The 16,605-nt window shown below is 41.6% G+C and overlaps 1 protein-coding gene across 1 annotated transcript in view; it reads left to right on the plus strand.

The window, feature by feature from the left end:
* The window catches only part of FNDC1 (fibronectin type III domain containing 1), a 312,818-nt gene extending 302,034 nt beyond the window's left edge, over positions 1-10,784 (plus strand). Inside the window, 4 exon segments of the mRNA XM_030198432.1 lie at positions 151-213; positions 216-311; positions 6,962-7,084; positions 9,715-10,784. Coding sequence (XP_030054292.1) covers positions 151-213; positions 216-311; positions 6,962-7,084; positions 9,715-9,830 — 398 coding nt within the window. The 3' untranslated portion in view covers positions 9,831-10,784.
* The last annotated feature ends 5,821 nt before the right edge of the window (positions 10,785-16,605 follow it).

The following is a 16,605-nucleotide window of genomic DNA, read 5'->3' on the forward strand; positions in this document are numbered from 1 at the left end:
CTTTTATGCAAAATGTTGTCTATTAGTTGTATTTCTTAGATCTGATATCTCTCCCCTCCCACCAGCAAAATCAGTGGATCAAATGATTACTTATATATGGCAGTAATAATTCATTCTTCTGCTTTTACATCATTTGGATTTGTTTTTAAGGTGGTGAACCAATTTGGATTCCTTTTAGTTTTAAATATGATTCCACCTACACTGACTGCAGTGGTAACAGTATGTGAAGCGGACATGGTACCGAAAGTTTGTGGGTGTTGTTCTTTGCAATTCCTTGAGATATAAGATCTATCTCAGTGACGATCTGAAAGGTGAGTTTGAAAAAAATATTTTTTTATCATTTAAAGCAATCTTGATGAAGTGTCATTATAGGTAATTTTCCTTACAATGTGGAATGTACAGAATAAAGTAATACAAACAATGAAAGCCTTATAGGTCGAGTGATATTATACTGGCTTAAATGGGAGAGGGAATAGAATTTGGGAAAGCTGAGACTAAAAGCCCAGAGCACCTCAGCCTTGGATCATCTTCCATACATAAACTTCTCACCTTATGGCATTTAAAGATAACAGAGAAAAATCATTTTGATTTTGAAAGCAGAAGTTTCTTTTTATATATTTCAATACACACATTAGACCTGCTTTTCACAACGTTCCTCATGAGAGACTCCTGAGAAAATTAAAGAGTCCTGTGATAACAGGCAATGTCCTTCTGTGGATTAGAATTGGCTATATGATAGAAAACAGAGGGTGTGGTTAAATATCCATTTTTCTCAACGGAGGAGGGTGAATAGTGGAGTGCCACATTGACATGTACTGGAACCGGTGCTATTTCACATATTATAAATTATCTGGAAATCAGAATGACAAGTGAGGTTATTAAATTTGCAGATGACACAAAACTATTCAAAGTTGTTAAAACATATGTGGACTGTGAAAAATTGCAGGGAGACTTAGGAAATTGAAATACTGGGTATCCAAATGGCAAATGAAATCTAATGTGGATAAATGCAAAGTGATGCACATTGGGAAGAATTATCCAAATCAGTTACCTGACGCTAGGGTCTACCTTGGGAGCACCCAAAAAAAAAAAGATCTAGGTGTCGTTGTAGACAATACACTGAAATCTACAAGTGTGTGGTGGTGGTTAAAAAAACCCCAGGATGCTAGGAATTATTAGGAAAGGGATGGTAAATAAGACCAGAATACTATAATGCCTCTGTATCGCTCCACTATGCAACTTCACCTTGAGTATTGCGTTCAAGTCTGGTCACCATATCTCGAAAAAGATATAGCAAAATTAGAAAAGTTTCAAGCAGAGCGACCAAAATGATAAAGGGGATGGAACTCCTCCCATATGAGGAAAGGCTAAAGAGGTAGGGCTCTTCAGCTGGAAAAGAGACGGCTGAGGGAAGATATGATTGAGGTCTACAAAACCCTGAGTGGTGTAGAATGCATAAAAGTGAATCAATTCTTTACTCTTTCAAAAAAGTACAAAGACCAGAGGACACTCAATGAAGTTACATAGAAATACTTTTAAAACAAATAGGAGGAAATATTTTTCACTGAAAGAATAGTTAAGCTCTGGAACTCTTTACAAGAGGATATGGTAACAGCCGTTAGCGTATCTAGTTTTAAAAAAGGTTTGGACTAGTACCTGGAGGAAAAGGCCATAGTCTGCTATTGATATAGACATGGGGAAGCCATTGCTTGCCCTGGATTCTAGCATAGAATGTTTCTACTATTTGGGTTTCTGCCAAGGTACTTGTGACCTGGATTAGCCACTGCTGGAAGCAGGATACTGGGCTAGATGGACCTTTGGTCTGACCCAATATGGCTATTCTTATGTTTTTACATACATTGATCTTAATTTAACATTTATAGTCTGCTTTTTGTTTTACATAGTAACATAGTAGATGACGGCAGAAAAAGACCTGCACGGTCCATCCAGTCTGCCCAACAAGATAAACTCACATGTGCTACTTTTTGTGTATACCTTACCTTGATTTGTACCTGTCCTTTTCAGGGCACAGACCGTTTAAGTCTGCCCAGCACTATCCCCACCTCCCAACCACCAGCCCCGCCTCCCACCAGCGGTTCTGGCACAGACCGTATAAGTCTGCCCAGCACTATCCCCGCCTCCCAACCACCAGTCCCGCCTCCCACCACCGGCTCTGGCACAGACCGTATAATTCTGCCCAGCACCATCTCCACCTCCCACCACCGGTTCTGCCACCCAATCTTGGCTAAGTTCCTTAGGATCCATTCCTTCTGAACAGGATTCCTTTATGTTTATCCCACACATGTTTGAATTCCGTTACCGTTTTCGTTTCCACCACCTCCCGCGGGAGGGCATTCCAAGCATCCACTACTCTCTCTGTGAAAAAGTACTTCCTGGCATTTTTCTTGAGTCTGCCCCCCTTCAATCTCATTTCATGTCCTCTTGTTCTACTGCCTTCGCATCTCCGGAAAGGTTCGTTTGCAGATTAATACCTTTCAAATATTTGAACGTCTGTATCATATCACCCCTGTTTCTCCTTTCCTCCAGAGTATATATGTTTAGTTCAGCAAGTCTCTCCTCATACGTCTTGTAACGCAAATCCCATACCATTCTCGTAGCTTTTCTTTGCACCGCTTCAATTCTTTTTACATCCTTAACAAGATACGGCCTCCAAAACTGAACACAATACTGCAGGTGGGGCCTCACCAACGACTTATACAGGGGCATCAACACCCCCTTTCTTCTGCTGGTCACACCTCTCTCTATACAGCCTAGCAACCTTCTAGCTACGGCCACTCCCTTGTCACACTGTTTCGTCGCTTTCAAATCCTCAGATACTATCACCCCAAGATCCCTCTAACCATCCGTACCTATCAGACTCTCCCCGCCTAACACATACGTCTCCCGTGGATTTCTACTCCCTAAGTGCATCTCTTTGCATTTCTTCGCATTGAATTTTAATTGCCAAACCTTAGACCATTCTTCTAGCTTCCGTAGGTCCTTTTTCATGTTTTCCACTCCCTCCGTTCTTCTAGCTTCCATAGGTCCTTTTTCATGTTTTCAACTCCCTCCAGGGTGTCCACTCTGTTACAGATCTTCGTATCATCTGCAAATAGGCAAACTTTACCTTCTAACCCTTCGGCAATGTCACTCACAAATATATTGAACAGAATCGGCCCCAGCACCGATCCTTGAGGCACTCCACTACTCACCTTCCCTCCTTCGAGTGAATTCCATTCACCACTACCCTCTGGCGTCTGTCCGTCAACCAGTTCCTAATCCAGTTCACCACTTCGGGTCCTATCTTCAGCCCATCCAGTTTATTTAAGAGCCTCCTGTGGGGAACCGTGTCAAAAGCTTTGCTGAAATCTAAGTAGATTACGTCCATAGCTCGTCCCTGATTCAATTCTCCTGTCAACCCAATCAAAGAACTCAATGAGATTCGTTTGGCACGATTTCCTTTTGGTAAAACCATGTTGTCTCGGATCTTGCAACTTATTGGCTTCCAGGAAATTCACTATCCTTTCCTTCAGCATCGCTTCCATTACTTTTCCAATAACCGAAGTGAGGCTTACCGGCCTGTAGTTTCCAGCTTCTTCCCTATCACCACTTTTGAGAAGAGGGACCACATCCGCCGTTCTCCAATCCCTCGGAACCTCTCCCGTCTACAGGGATATAGTAAACAAATCTTTAAGAGGACCCGCCAGAACCTCTCTGAGCTCCCTCAATATCCTAGGGTGGATTCCATCCGGTCCCATGGTTTTGTCCACCTTTAGCTTTTCAAGTTGTTTTGTGTTTATGAAAATGAATGCACATCCTTACTGTAAATCAAAACAAACCTGGAGAAGGACCGCGATGGACTGGAAAAAGTACAAATGAGATTGAAGTGGATAGAGCGCCGTTCACGGAAGAGACTGTGTATGAAGTTGTTCATACACAGTCTCTTCCGTGAACGGCGCTCTATCCACTTCAATCTCATTTGTACTTTTTCCAGTCCATCGCGGTCCTTCTCCAGGTTTTGTTTTGATTTACAGTAAGGATGTGCATTCATTTTCATAAACACAAAAAATGAATCCATTTTTGGTTTGTATATCTCTATAGAAAACAAATGGGCATAGGTCCAGAATGATCTGAAAATCCTTTTTTTAATTACATTTCTACCCTGCGCTTTCCCACTCATGGCAGGCTCAATGTGGCTTATACGGGGCAAAGGAGGGTTTAAGTGACTTGCCCAGAGTCACAAGGAGCTGCCTGTGCCTGAAATGGGAATTGAACTCAGTTCCTCAGTTCCCCAGGACCAGAGTCCACCACCCTAACCACTAGGCCACTCCTCCACTTCATTTATTTTTGACATCCATTATTATTTACGAGGTCAGGAAACAACACTTATTTTTGTTGGTCCGTGTGAGACTCATTAGGAATCAAATCTGTGACCACTGGGAATAGAGGCTAGAGACTTGATAAGAGGGGTGACTTCTGATTCTTCTTTGTCCATTCTGGATTTCAGATTCAAAAGTAGATTAGACTTTTAGCTGAAACCATAGGAACTGTAGAGTCCATGCAGAAGTCAGTGAATAGTTAACGTTTGGGCAGCAGAAGAGAAGCCCATTGGACCTCTGTTTGGTCTCTAATTAAGGGCAGGCTCCATTGTGGTCCAATGGGGGTATGCATCATCTTTTGCTTGCAGACATACTGGAGCCACATCTGAAATGACAAATAAGCAGAATTCACTTGACATACTGAAACTTTTTGACCATCAGCCTAAAAAGCCTATCCCAGCCTCATTCTAGAGCCTATGGCTGATGATGTAGAAGATATATGAGAAGAGACTTGAAGATTTGAATTTGTATACGCAGGAACAGAGGAGGGATAGGGAAATATGATACAGACATACGTGAAAGATACAAATGAACAAACAAACCTTTTCCAAAGATGGATAAACTATAGAACTAGAGGATATGGCATGAAGCTGCAAAGGGTGGTAGTGGGGGAGGGGACCTGAACAACGACATCAGAAAATACTTTTTCCCAGAAAGGATGGAGGATACCTAGAATGCTCTTCCATGGGAGGTGGTGGGGATGAAAAAGGTGACAGAATTCAAAAATGCATGGGATATGCAGAGAGGATCCCTATTTGGAAAAGGATAGAATAAAATTATAGATGTTGATATTCAATACAATTTAACCAACAAGAACGGCTCCTGGACAGTTAAATCATCTGTTTGGGGCTAACTGTTTTCAGTGACACTTAACCAGTTAGTGCTACTGAAATAACCAGTTAGCACCAAACTCAAAACTGACTTTTTGGGAGTATTCCGGGGGGTGGGGGGGGGGGGGGGGGGGGGGGGGGGAGGGCTCAGCACTTGGCCAGTTAAGTGCTGATATTCAGAACTTAACCAGCCAGGTTAACTGCATAAATAGGACCACTTAACTGGGTTTGTGTTAGCCGGCTATGAAAACATGGCCCCGGCATTGAGGTTTAGCACCAGCGGTGGCCCATAGAGTATTTTCACTCAAAGTAAAGCATAACTGATTTCACACACACACATACAAAAAAAAGAGATAGCATAATTGGGGTAACCTGCACAGAGTGGTAGGGGGGAGGGCAACCTGCACAGAGCATTAGGTTCATCCTGGCCACCTTTCTAGGCAGACTTGATGGACCATGCTAGTATTTATCTGGTACTCTCTTATGTATCAAACATGAAATAGAAAAATTGAATGAACAGCCACGGTTGTGGAGTTCTGTTGTAGTGCTCCACAGACCTTGAAGCAGCATGTCGAAACGTTGGCCGTGGGACATTTTGATAAATGAGGCTCCAGCACTTTCAAAGTTAAGTTTCTCTCTTTATACATTTTTACATTTTTACATTGTTAAATTGATGATTAAAACGGGAGGGGTTTTTTTGCTAGTGATGACAGTGAGAACTCCACTGCTACTTTTGAAATAACTGTAGCTTAGAGTCTGTTGAGGTTTTTTCCTCCCATAAAAATTTTTCTATTTCATGTTTGATATATAAGAGAGTAATGGTTTGCTTACTCATTTAATTATAGGATTGTTTATATAGTTTATGTGGATACAAAATCGGAATCCTTAAATAGATCCCTTATTTTTGTAGAGTATTTTATCTGCTGTCATTTATTGTGTTACTGTGTATGTCATCATGAATCTGAGACCAGTACCATTTCATTGCCATTTTTCTCTTGGATTCTGTTAGGATGGTGTAGGCTACTGACATAGAGCCTGTTCTAAAATACTACAAGGAATGGATGTTTATGCACCAGTTATACGCAGCGAGAGCATCCATTTTAGAACCACAAATATCTCATATGTCAACGGGGTGAACATGGCCACATAAACATGTACATCAGCCATTTTAGATAGACCCGTGTATTTTTTTCAGAAGCTGTCACAGAGTCTGGTGTCCCTTCCCAGTTTTCAGGGGGAATATAAATCACTGGTGGATTAAGGGCACTTTTCTGAAACCTAGATATCCAAGTAGCGGGTGTAAATTCTGCCAGTGATCTGTGTGGACATAGATGTGCATTCTGAATTCAGCAATGCATGTTTACTTTTAGTACTACCCTAGTCCTACCCAAAACATACCTCCTTGCCATATGCATTTCTTTGAGTTTTAAACAAGAATATCCCAGCTTTGAAAAATTGGAATTTAGACGTGTATGCAATATATAGGTCTGAATTCTGGGTTAAAATAACCACCTAAATTTACTTTGTGGTATGCATCCCTTTACTTTCTTAGGTAATTATGATCTATACACAATTATCCCATCATAATTGGGGAAACCTTATATGAAGAAATATTCTGATTTTGTTAACGTTTTATATATATTTACCACTCCTAGTGTAGGTTGTGTGCATTCAGTTAATTTGTACAATCAAGGCAGAAGCCTTAGTGCTTTCAAATGGATATATTATGACCTTTCTTCTCTTGTCTAACAGACACTTTCTATGGCATTGGAGACAGCTGGGGGAGAGGAGAGGACCACTGTCAGTTTGTGGATTCATACATGGATGGAAGAACCGGACCTCCACTAGATATAGAATCTCTGCCTCCAATTAAAGGTACATGCATAAGATCTGCTTATTTTTAATCACATGCAATTTGTGAGACTGATAAAAGCAAGTACAAAAAACTCAAGCTGATGTGGGAATTACAACAGTTCCTCACTCTCTTTTGTGATATTTTCATATCATTAGGTTGATTGATCTGTCCTCCCCTCACCTTACTTTCTGCAAACATTACAATAGTTGTCAACTTTCATAACAAAGATTATACTTGATGATGGTGACCTCTTGCAAATAAATGTTAATTCAACTAATCTGCTGGGTGGAGCAATAGGATCACTCTGTTTCTAGTCAGGCTTTTTTTTTTTTTAATTCTAAGAAACCATGCATGCCTGCTTTGGTAACACACATGAATTCATTTGGCCAACGGAGACAGGGCTGCTAGTTTTTATTCTTCAGTCTTACTTTCTATTCTGTGTGAAAAGTTATCACCTGCAGCCCCTTGTTTTGAAACTGACAGTTTTCTCCTGCATCTGTATTGCTTTTTGCTCAGAATCTGTTGAGCTATGAGCTTTCATTTGCAATTAGCTGGGATCTTTCTTCCCTTACCTCCCCCCCCCCCCCCCATTTTATATTCACTGTTCCATCAAACATCCTGGGCCAATGGACACAAACTACAGTTCATCTCCTCCTGGAAGCCCTCTCCCACTATTTGGATTGCAGTTCTGGAAGCTGAAAATTTATTTATCTATTAATTTAGATTTTGCTCACACCTTTTTCAGTAGTAGCTGAAAGTGAATTACATTCAGGTACTCTGGATATTTCTCTGTCCCAGGAGGGCTCACAGTCTAAGTTTGTACCTGAGGCAATGGAGGGTGAAGTGACTTGCCCAAGATCACAAGGAGCAGCAGCAGGATTTGAACCGGCCACCTCTGGATTGCAAGACCGGTGCTCTAACCACTAGACCACTCCTCCATCTTTACTGGATGGTAGCATATATTTCCAGTCTCAATACTGAAGCCAAAGTTTCATTCCTTGGTGCTCTCTGGGTCATGGCAACTGTGCAACTATTTCACATTAGAGAGAGGTAGCGAAATGAGGAGATGGAAGAGGACAGGCCATAGGAAATTGCACAATGACTCCAGACTCATGGATAGAGGAAAAGGCAAAGGAGGTGGATGGTGAGGGGTAGGATGTGAATTAAAATGGTGAGGTAATTTATATTTCTCAAACTAAACAAAATGATATGTACATGAATATATGAAAAGCCAAACAAAGTATTGTTACCCGTAACACTTCCCCCAATCAGGAAATGTAGTAAAATTATAGCACACATCTTTTAGTTCAAAGAAGCTATAGTTACCAAATTCTTGTATGAGAAAATAGGATTCTTCCTTTGTATTACCTAATCTTGTGGCACGATTCGTAATTACAAAGTCTTTTTTAGTAAGATACAGGTGTTGGGTATCAGAGAGCCATGGAGCAGTTCAATTACTAGTGAGTGGTAATTGATCTAAGGTATCCAGATATAAAACACAAAGAACAGACTATTCAAGGGAAAATATCCGGATACCTGCTGCTGTTATCCAAAGATTTCCCTCAGCCGCAGTTATCTGTGGATATTCAGCAGCACAAACCATATAGTGCCACTGGATATCTTTACAAGCTGCATCGGAACTATCCAGATAATTCTGGGCTGTGCATAGGCAGAACAGCGAGCTACCAGAAAGCGGTAATATTGAACCGGCTGTCTGGAGAAATATCCAGATGACGTTAAGATACAAAAATTGCTGTCCTAGGCTCAATACCACCATTATCTCAAAGTTTCCAAGGAAGCCAGTTTTTTCAGTGGTATATTTAGGGCATGATTCAAACTAAATTGAAAATCAGGGGCAGTTTCCAAAACAAAGGGACATCTATTAATAATAAACATTAGGAAACTGGCATATCTGCAAGCTATTATATATATGTGTAAATAGGAGGAAAAACCTCAAGAAGCACCTCTCTTCACTTGATTTAGCGAATGAAAGGGCTAGGGCTTCTTCATCATTGGAAAAAATCTCCTAAATTTCAAACAGATTATTTCATCTTATTTCTAGAATTACAAGTGTTTTGACAAATATATATCTCTTGAAAACTCGAGAAGGAACTTAACTTATCTCAGGCTCCACCCAGGCTCACCCACAGCTCCGCCACTGGCACACCCCTGATTGTGGCCTGCCCATGGCAATAGCAGTCACTTCCCTTTCCAGCAGTAGCAGTAGATGCCTTAATAAAATGTCATCGTCTGCTACTGCAGGACCAGTCCCACAGCTCTTATCGCAAGACCAGCCCTGCGGCAGCAGGAGATGATGCTTTATTAAGGCATCTCCTGCTGCCGCTGAAAGGGGAAGCTGCTCAGCGGAGTCAGATAACAGACTTGTCAGGTCCGTTATCTGAATAGCCCGGCACTGACAGCACTACACAGGTATAGATTGCTGGTTGCAATCTGGATACTGGCACTGAATGTCCATATTTTATTTAACCACCACTGCTGGCATTTAAAATCAAGGCTGACTACAGTGGCTGAATATATTGAATTGAAATTTAGTAAGCTTGATAAACTAGCAATTTCTTGGAAACTAGGGGGGCCTGATTTGTGTGTCTTATGATCAAAAATTTCCTTTCAACTCTTCTGTATTTTTCAGGTTATCATCGACAGTATCGCCAGCAACCTGTGATGTTTGGTCACATTGGCTATGGGTCCCCTTTCTACTATGTGGGCTGGTATGAATGTGGTGTACCTATTCCTGGAAAATGGTAACCCCTTCACGGTTCACCCAATGAACAGTCTACTGATTCCACACCCAAGACCAAGCTTTTGTTTTTATATACTTGCATAGGAGAACCTGAGCACTTTTCTCAGTAATGGAAATACAAATAAGTCTACATACTTCAAGAAACTTAATGCCACATCTGTGTCATCCTAAATCCATGGTGCTTGATCGCTCTGCTTGGGAGTGGGCAGAAGATTTCAGTGTGCTGTCTTTCTTTTCTCTGCATCACCGTGGAAGGAGACGTGTTTGTAGTAGGTACAACCTACGCTCACTAAAACATTCTATGCACATCAACTGAAAGATTTATTATCACTTGCAAGAATGACCTAAGCATACTGTGCTTGCTTACTTGAATGCTAAACACTTTCCATTATTATTATTTGTTTTGTAATGGAATCTTTCATCATTAACCACTGACAAAGAGTTTCCCTTGTAGAGTTTTGCTGTGCAGTCATGCTCAGTTACTACACACCAACCACCAGAGGAACATCGTATTCTACTCACCCTAGAGGCACGCACTCCAAGACTTAATGCCTAATCATAGTGCAAATTTGCCATCATTATGTCCAAAAGACAGCCACTAAATGGTGCTGAGATTACTTGTTTACTAGATATATACTGTATGTTCATTTTTCTAATGAGTATAGTTGCAGCATAAGTATCTGGACTGCCTCCTTGTCATAAAGTGTGCCTCATACATGTACTGTGCCTGGTATGTTGACTCTGGAAACACTGGGCTTTATTTTTAATGATCTTCTGAGAGCAATGGTAATTATAATTGTGCTGAAGCAATTGTATTATTCAGCAAAGTTATAAATCAAGTTTCCTAGGAAACTGAGAAAGTGATTGCATGTGTTTACCAGCATGAATTTTACAGAGAGCCAACAATTCCATATTCAGCAGCATGCCAAAGTCTAAATTAAATTGTCTGTTGAATAATCTTTTCAAGTTTGGTTTGTTTGTACCCAGTTCCATTTCATCCTCTTTCTGTATTATTTATTCTGTGAGAACACTATTTTTTGCTTTTTATTTTGTTTGATTTTGTTTTACAGTGTCACAGGTTTGGGAAAGCACACCTTCCTGTTGCAACAAACTGTCAAGATTTCATGGTAGCACAATGCTCATAATACTTACAGCCACTGTAGACACCATCAAGATTCCGTGCTAGCACAATACTCATACCTCCAAATTCTGTAAATGGTGCTTTAAATTTCATACCTCCAAATTCTGTAAATGGTGCTTTAAATTTCATGTGCAATTTTGGGCGCGTACCCAATTTGCATGCACAATTGAATAATGAGCCAATTAGTGCTGATAATTGAAATGTTAACAAGCAATTAGTGCTAATTGGCTTAAATTAACATTTACAAGCGGGTTGAAAAAGGAGACGTGGCTACAGGAGGGTCATGGGCAGATCAGGGTGTTCCTTTAATTTATGTGCATTATAGAATTCAGGGGATCTGTGCAGGGTTTTACACCAGGGTCTCATTGCTGTAAATGACCACACCTAAAAGTAGTCACGTTTCCCAGTGCTAAGTGCTGTTCTATAAATGCTGCCTAAATTTAAGTGCCATTTATAGAATAATGCTTAACGCTTTTTTTGGCACTGATTATTTTAGGTGCTATTTATAGAATTCAGTCCATAACTTGTTGATCCTCTGTAGACACTGTGCTACCCAATGCTAGCACAGTGCTCATAATGCTTTGATCCTCTGTAGACATAATCAATGTTCCATGATAGCACAATGCTTATACTCCCAAATTCTATAAACTTGTGTGCCTAAATTTATACCTAGCTTACAAACTTGCACACGAAGTTATAGAATAAGGGCAGTTGCACGCGCAACTTAATTTAATAATTGGCTTTTAATTGGAGATAACTGCCAATTATTGGCTTAATGTGGTGTTAATTGGTGCTAATTGGCACCAATTAGCGTTTGCATGTGCAACTGCCCTTAGTCGCTGATTTCATCACATGCAACTTCTAGGGGTGTATGGACGTGGGAAGGACATGAGTGGGTCAGGGGCATGCCTAGGAGTTAGGCATGCAAGCTATAGAATACAAGGAATTATGGGGCCCTTTTACTATGCTACATTAGGGCCTACACGCGCCCAGCATGCGCCAATTCTGAGTTACCGCCCAGCTACCACATGTGCTGAGTGGTAATTTCATTTTTGGCACGCGTCCCCTATGCACGTTAGAAAATCATTTTATTTTCTGGTATGCGGTGCTACCAGGCGGTAAAAGGCAGTTGACGCACATAGACCCTTACTGCCCGGTTAGACCTTACCTCTAAGTCAATGGCTGGCAGTAAGGTCTCAGACACAAAATGTACGCTTGTAAATTTTCATTTTGCTGCACATCCATTTCACTGAGAAATGATTCTACGCGCAGCCAAAACATGCACTTACAGTACCGCAGGCTATTTTTCAGCACACCTTAGTAAAAGGAACCCTATGCGCCTGACTAACATGGTATAAGTGCTCATGCCTAAAATTAGGCACAAAATTGCAGACTTATACTAGTATTCTATAATGGCAGTTCTACATAGAACTGCCACTATAGAATTAGCACTTAGCATTTATCATCCCGGCACCTAAATATTGGTTTTTGTTCTTGAAATCTACCCCATAATGCTTTAATCCCATCAAGATTTTGAACTAGTATAATCTTCATATTGCTTTGATCCTCTGTAGACACCACAAGATTCCATGATAACAATACTAATAACACTTTGACCCTATATAGATATCATCAATATTCTGTACTAGCACAGTGCTCATAACACTTTGATCATCTGTAGACTATGATATAATAATAGATCCAGCTAATCATGAGGAGGGAGATATTCTCAGGGTATATTATTTGCAGTCAGCTTACTAGAAGGCCATTACACCCAATTTTTCTTATATAAGTATCTTGATTCTCTAATGAAGAAGACTGTTCAGTGTTCTAAGAGCTTACATGACAAACATTATGCACTGGTTTGATAAAGAATGTCAACTTGCCATCTGTTTTGATTTTCTGCCAAGGATCAACGTATAGCCAAAGTTTAACTATTGGAAAAGGTCTAGAATGTCTCTGGAAATGTGTAGAAATATGCAGGGAACTCCATGTAAAGTAATGATACTTCTTATGAGTGCCAGCAGATTATCCCCAGAACCCTGAAACTATTCTACATACTAACTACAAATCCTTTTATTTTTGTACAAAAGAACAGAGAGTAGTGAGAAATGTGCCTGTATGAGGTTTGATCCCAGCCATGACCATTAAAAAAAATGGAAATTATCACATTTGTCCAGCTTCAGTGTAACAAAACATGGTGCTAGAAGCCAGGGTTTTTTTTATTTGTTTTTTTGGGGTGGGGTGGGGGGGTTGTTGTAGGATTATCATCAGGCCTGCAGTTTAATGTTAAATGTCTGAATCCAAAAAATTGTACATTTACAGATCAAGGATAGTCCATAGAGTCTTCAGACAATGCCACTTAGGTGCATTTTGCAAAAGGCGATAGCATCTGTTCTTGAGGGATCATCTGTCTGTACATATACATACATTTGCACATCTACAAAGGACAAATATACATAGAGGCAGACAGAAACAAGAAGCCAGGAGCCAAAAGGGTGGTGGGGAGCTCACACACACCCTACCACTCAAAGAAGGCTATAAAATAGATACGGCTGACCATGAAAACCTCAACTTACCCACTTTCTTGCAGGCATAAACTTTCTAAAGTTGGGGACAATAAAAGGCACAATGACAGAAGTATCAGCAAGAGTAGACATTGTAGACACTTGAAGCTGCCAGCTCAGATTCCTCTGCCAAGCCCTGCCCCCTTCTGACTTACATAGTAGGGCTTGGCAGAGGAATGTAAGCTGATGACTCTATGCTTCTCAGTAGACTGCTCTGCTCTTACCATCATCATCGGGCCTTGTACTGGCCCTGAGTTTGGTATGTTTCTGCCTGTCAAGGAGGGGAAGCTGCAAAGAAAAGGGGAAACTACCACTGTGCCACACTAGGTATGTACTTTCCAACAACATCAAAAAGACCAAATCATCCTTTTAATCATCCATCAACCCCATTACAATTTACATACAGTATATGACTATTACTTGTAAGATACAATGTGAAAAAATAATTGTAAATCTATGGGGAAAGTTAATAATGATTGAAAAAAAAGAGCTTTTATTTTTCACAGTGATATGGGGGTTAAACATTTGTTTTGAAATATTTAGCTTCTAAAATGCCAATTATATGGTTTTTATATGCTGACTGTTTTTCCAAATAAAACATATATTGTTCCAATTTTTATTGCATCGTTGTCATGACTCTTGGAGCTTGGTAATTAGAAGCCCCAATATCATGGAGTATAACCCTGGCACAGCAATCACCTGAAGTATCTATTATTTTATGAAGTCTCTTTTATTGAATAAATCACAGATAATTTACTCACAGATAGATGTTCAGGATACAGAGACTTCTTAATCTGGAGGTTGTGGGAGGTGGAGATCTAAAGAGAGGTACTTGTATTGCAGGGGGAGGGGAAGGTAGTTGAACAGGTAGAAATAGTCCAAAGCTGGGTGATTGGAATGTGCGATATCTCATTTGGAAGGAGATATTCTCAGGGTAAAAAACTAGGTTCTTTACAGGGAGTTCTCAGCAGGACAGAGCTGTGTGGAGCCAGATGGTGTTAGCTCCATGTCCCTGGCTATAATGGTGAAAGAAGCCCCGCATGGCTGAAAGGACAAAGAAGTGGTGGGGCTTCACACAGGGAGGAGCAGATAGAGACCAATGGGGACAGAGCCTGCCATCGGATAGCAAGGGGTAGTCCTAGAGATAGGAGGGAAAGGTCATACCTGGCTGACCTCTGAGGACAGATAGTAAGACTGAACAGGAAGACAAAAGAGCCAAGCTTGGCAGAGAGAGAGAGAGAGGGAAGGTCTGGGCAGCCTCACAACCAGTGGTAACAGTTCTTACACAGCCAAACAAGTGTGGTTGCACTGCCTGTGAACTACATTACCCACAGTGCATTGCTCATGTATTTTTCCAGTGGGAAACTGCAGCAATGATAGTCTTTGGGACTGAGAATAACAGAAAAGGTATTACGCACATTTTAGGATCACGTTATAAACTAGTGTGAGGCTGTCGGAGGACAAAACACTCCCCGCCTGGTATCAGTAGATACCACTATCCTTATTATCACACTTTATCAAATTAATCGCATGCAAGGTCCATTATTGACATTCAGGCTGTCCACCGGCTGTCATGATCCCAGGCTTCAAACAGTCGCGAACTATGGAACAACGTGAGTTCTTGACCTATTGTCATCGAACGGCAGCAGGAGGCAAACCTCCCGAGCAGGACTGGACTAACAAGCTTGGTTTGGCTGGAATCAGTTGCTGGGACGGACTTGGCTTAGCAGGAACAGGATTCAAGATGCTGGAACAAACTTGGCAGGAATGGGAGCTGAAAGCAAACAAAGCAGAGACGAGCAGGCAGGGGACTGGAGCTGAAGACAACCAGGATAGACACAAGCAGGATACAAAGCTAGCCCTCACAGATAAACAACAGGACTAAGGCTGAAGCTAAGGCAGAGAGGGACTAGAACAAACAAGGCAGGCTAGGCAGGACACAAAACTGACCTACAGAGACAAACAACAGAATTAAGGCTGAAGCTAAGGTAGAGGAGAACTAGAACAAGCAAGGCTGACTAGGCAGGACACAAATCTGACCTACACAGACAAACAACAGAACTACGGCTGAAGGTTGAACCCAGCACACAAACAGACTGAGAAGAGCAGAGGCAGAAGTGCCCATAGGCACACAGACTATGAACGAGGTAGAAGTGCTACACTTCCTTATAAACAGGACAGAGGCAGGAAATACACAGAACCCAAAGTGAGGCTTGACACACACAGGAGAGAAACACGCAGACAGTAGCCGGCAAAGCAGCTGACCCTCAGGACAAGGTGTGGACCAGAGGGGGATCACCACCACAGTTGTAGTACTGGCTGTAGGGTCATCTTCTTCATCACACAGGAGCTGAAACGAGAGACAGACAACAACACTAGACAACACAAAAGAGAAAGAGAGTCTTTGAGTCTTTATGGGCGGATGGTGACTCTCTGTGCTTGTGCTTCTTCGGGTGGTCCAGGAAGCGAAATCTTGGTGGTGGATCATACGGGCCATTCACTGTAGACAGGATGCTTCGTTGGGTGCGCTGTTGCAGCTGGGTGGAGACCCAAAGGGTGAATTCCCAGCTTAGGCCAAGGCGGCGTTTCAGGTCTCTGGCATGGTCTACTGAAGGGAATGACTCATCTTTACTGAACTCTTTGTTCATCATGCTCAGGAACTCTTTATCTTTTATGGAGTAGGCTGGTTCGTCTCCATCTTTGGTGTTCTGGAACACTGAGCTTCCCAGGTGTTCTCCTAGGTCTGCTGGAGAGACTGTTTTGTAGAGCGTTGGGACAATGCTCTGTTCCTTCTGGGCGGGAGCTTCTTTGGTGGTTAAGTGGTTGGTACATGGCTCGAACAAGGAAGAGCACCCGCTGTCTAGGACATTGGTGTGAAGTACCTTGACATTTGACTTTCTTGTTCGCATGAGGCAGGCATCACCTGCTGTTGTCCCACCCAAGTTGAGTGGGTGTGCATAGGGAGCACTGCATGGGCTCTTGCCTGATTCATGGATGTCCAGAGGTTCTGGTGCATCTCTGTCTGGCAAAAGCGAGATCTCAGCGTCTGGATTCAAGTATGCAAGCTGGTCG

The sequence above is a fragment of the Microcaecilia unicolor genome, chromosome 3 (genome assembly GCF_901765095.1).
Source record: "Microcaecilia unicolor chromosome 3, aMicUni1.1, whole genome shotgun sequence".
NCBI lineage: Eukaryota > Metazoa > Chordata > Amphibia > Gymnophiona > Siphonopidae > Microcaecilia > Microcaecilia unicolor.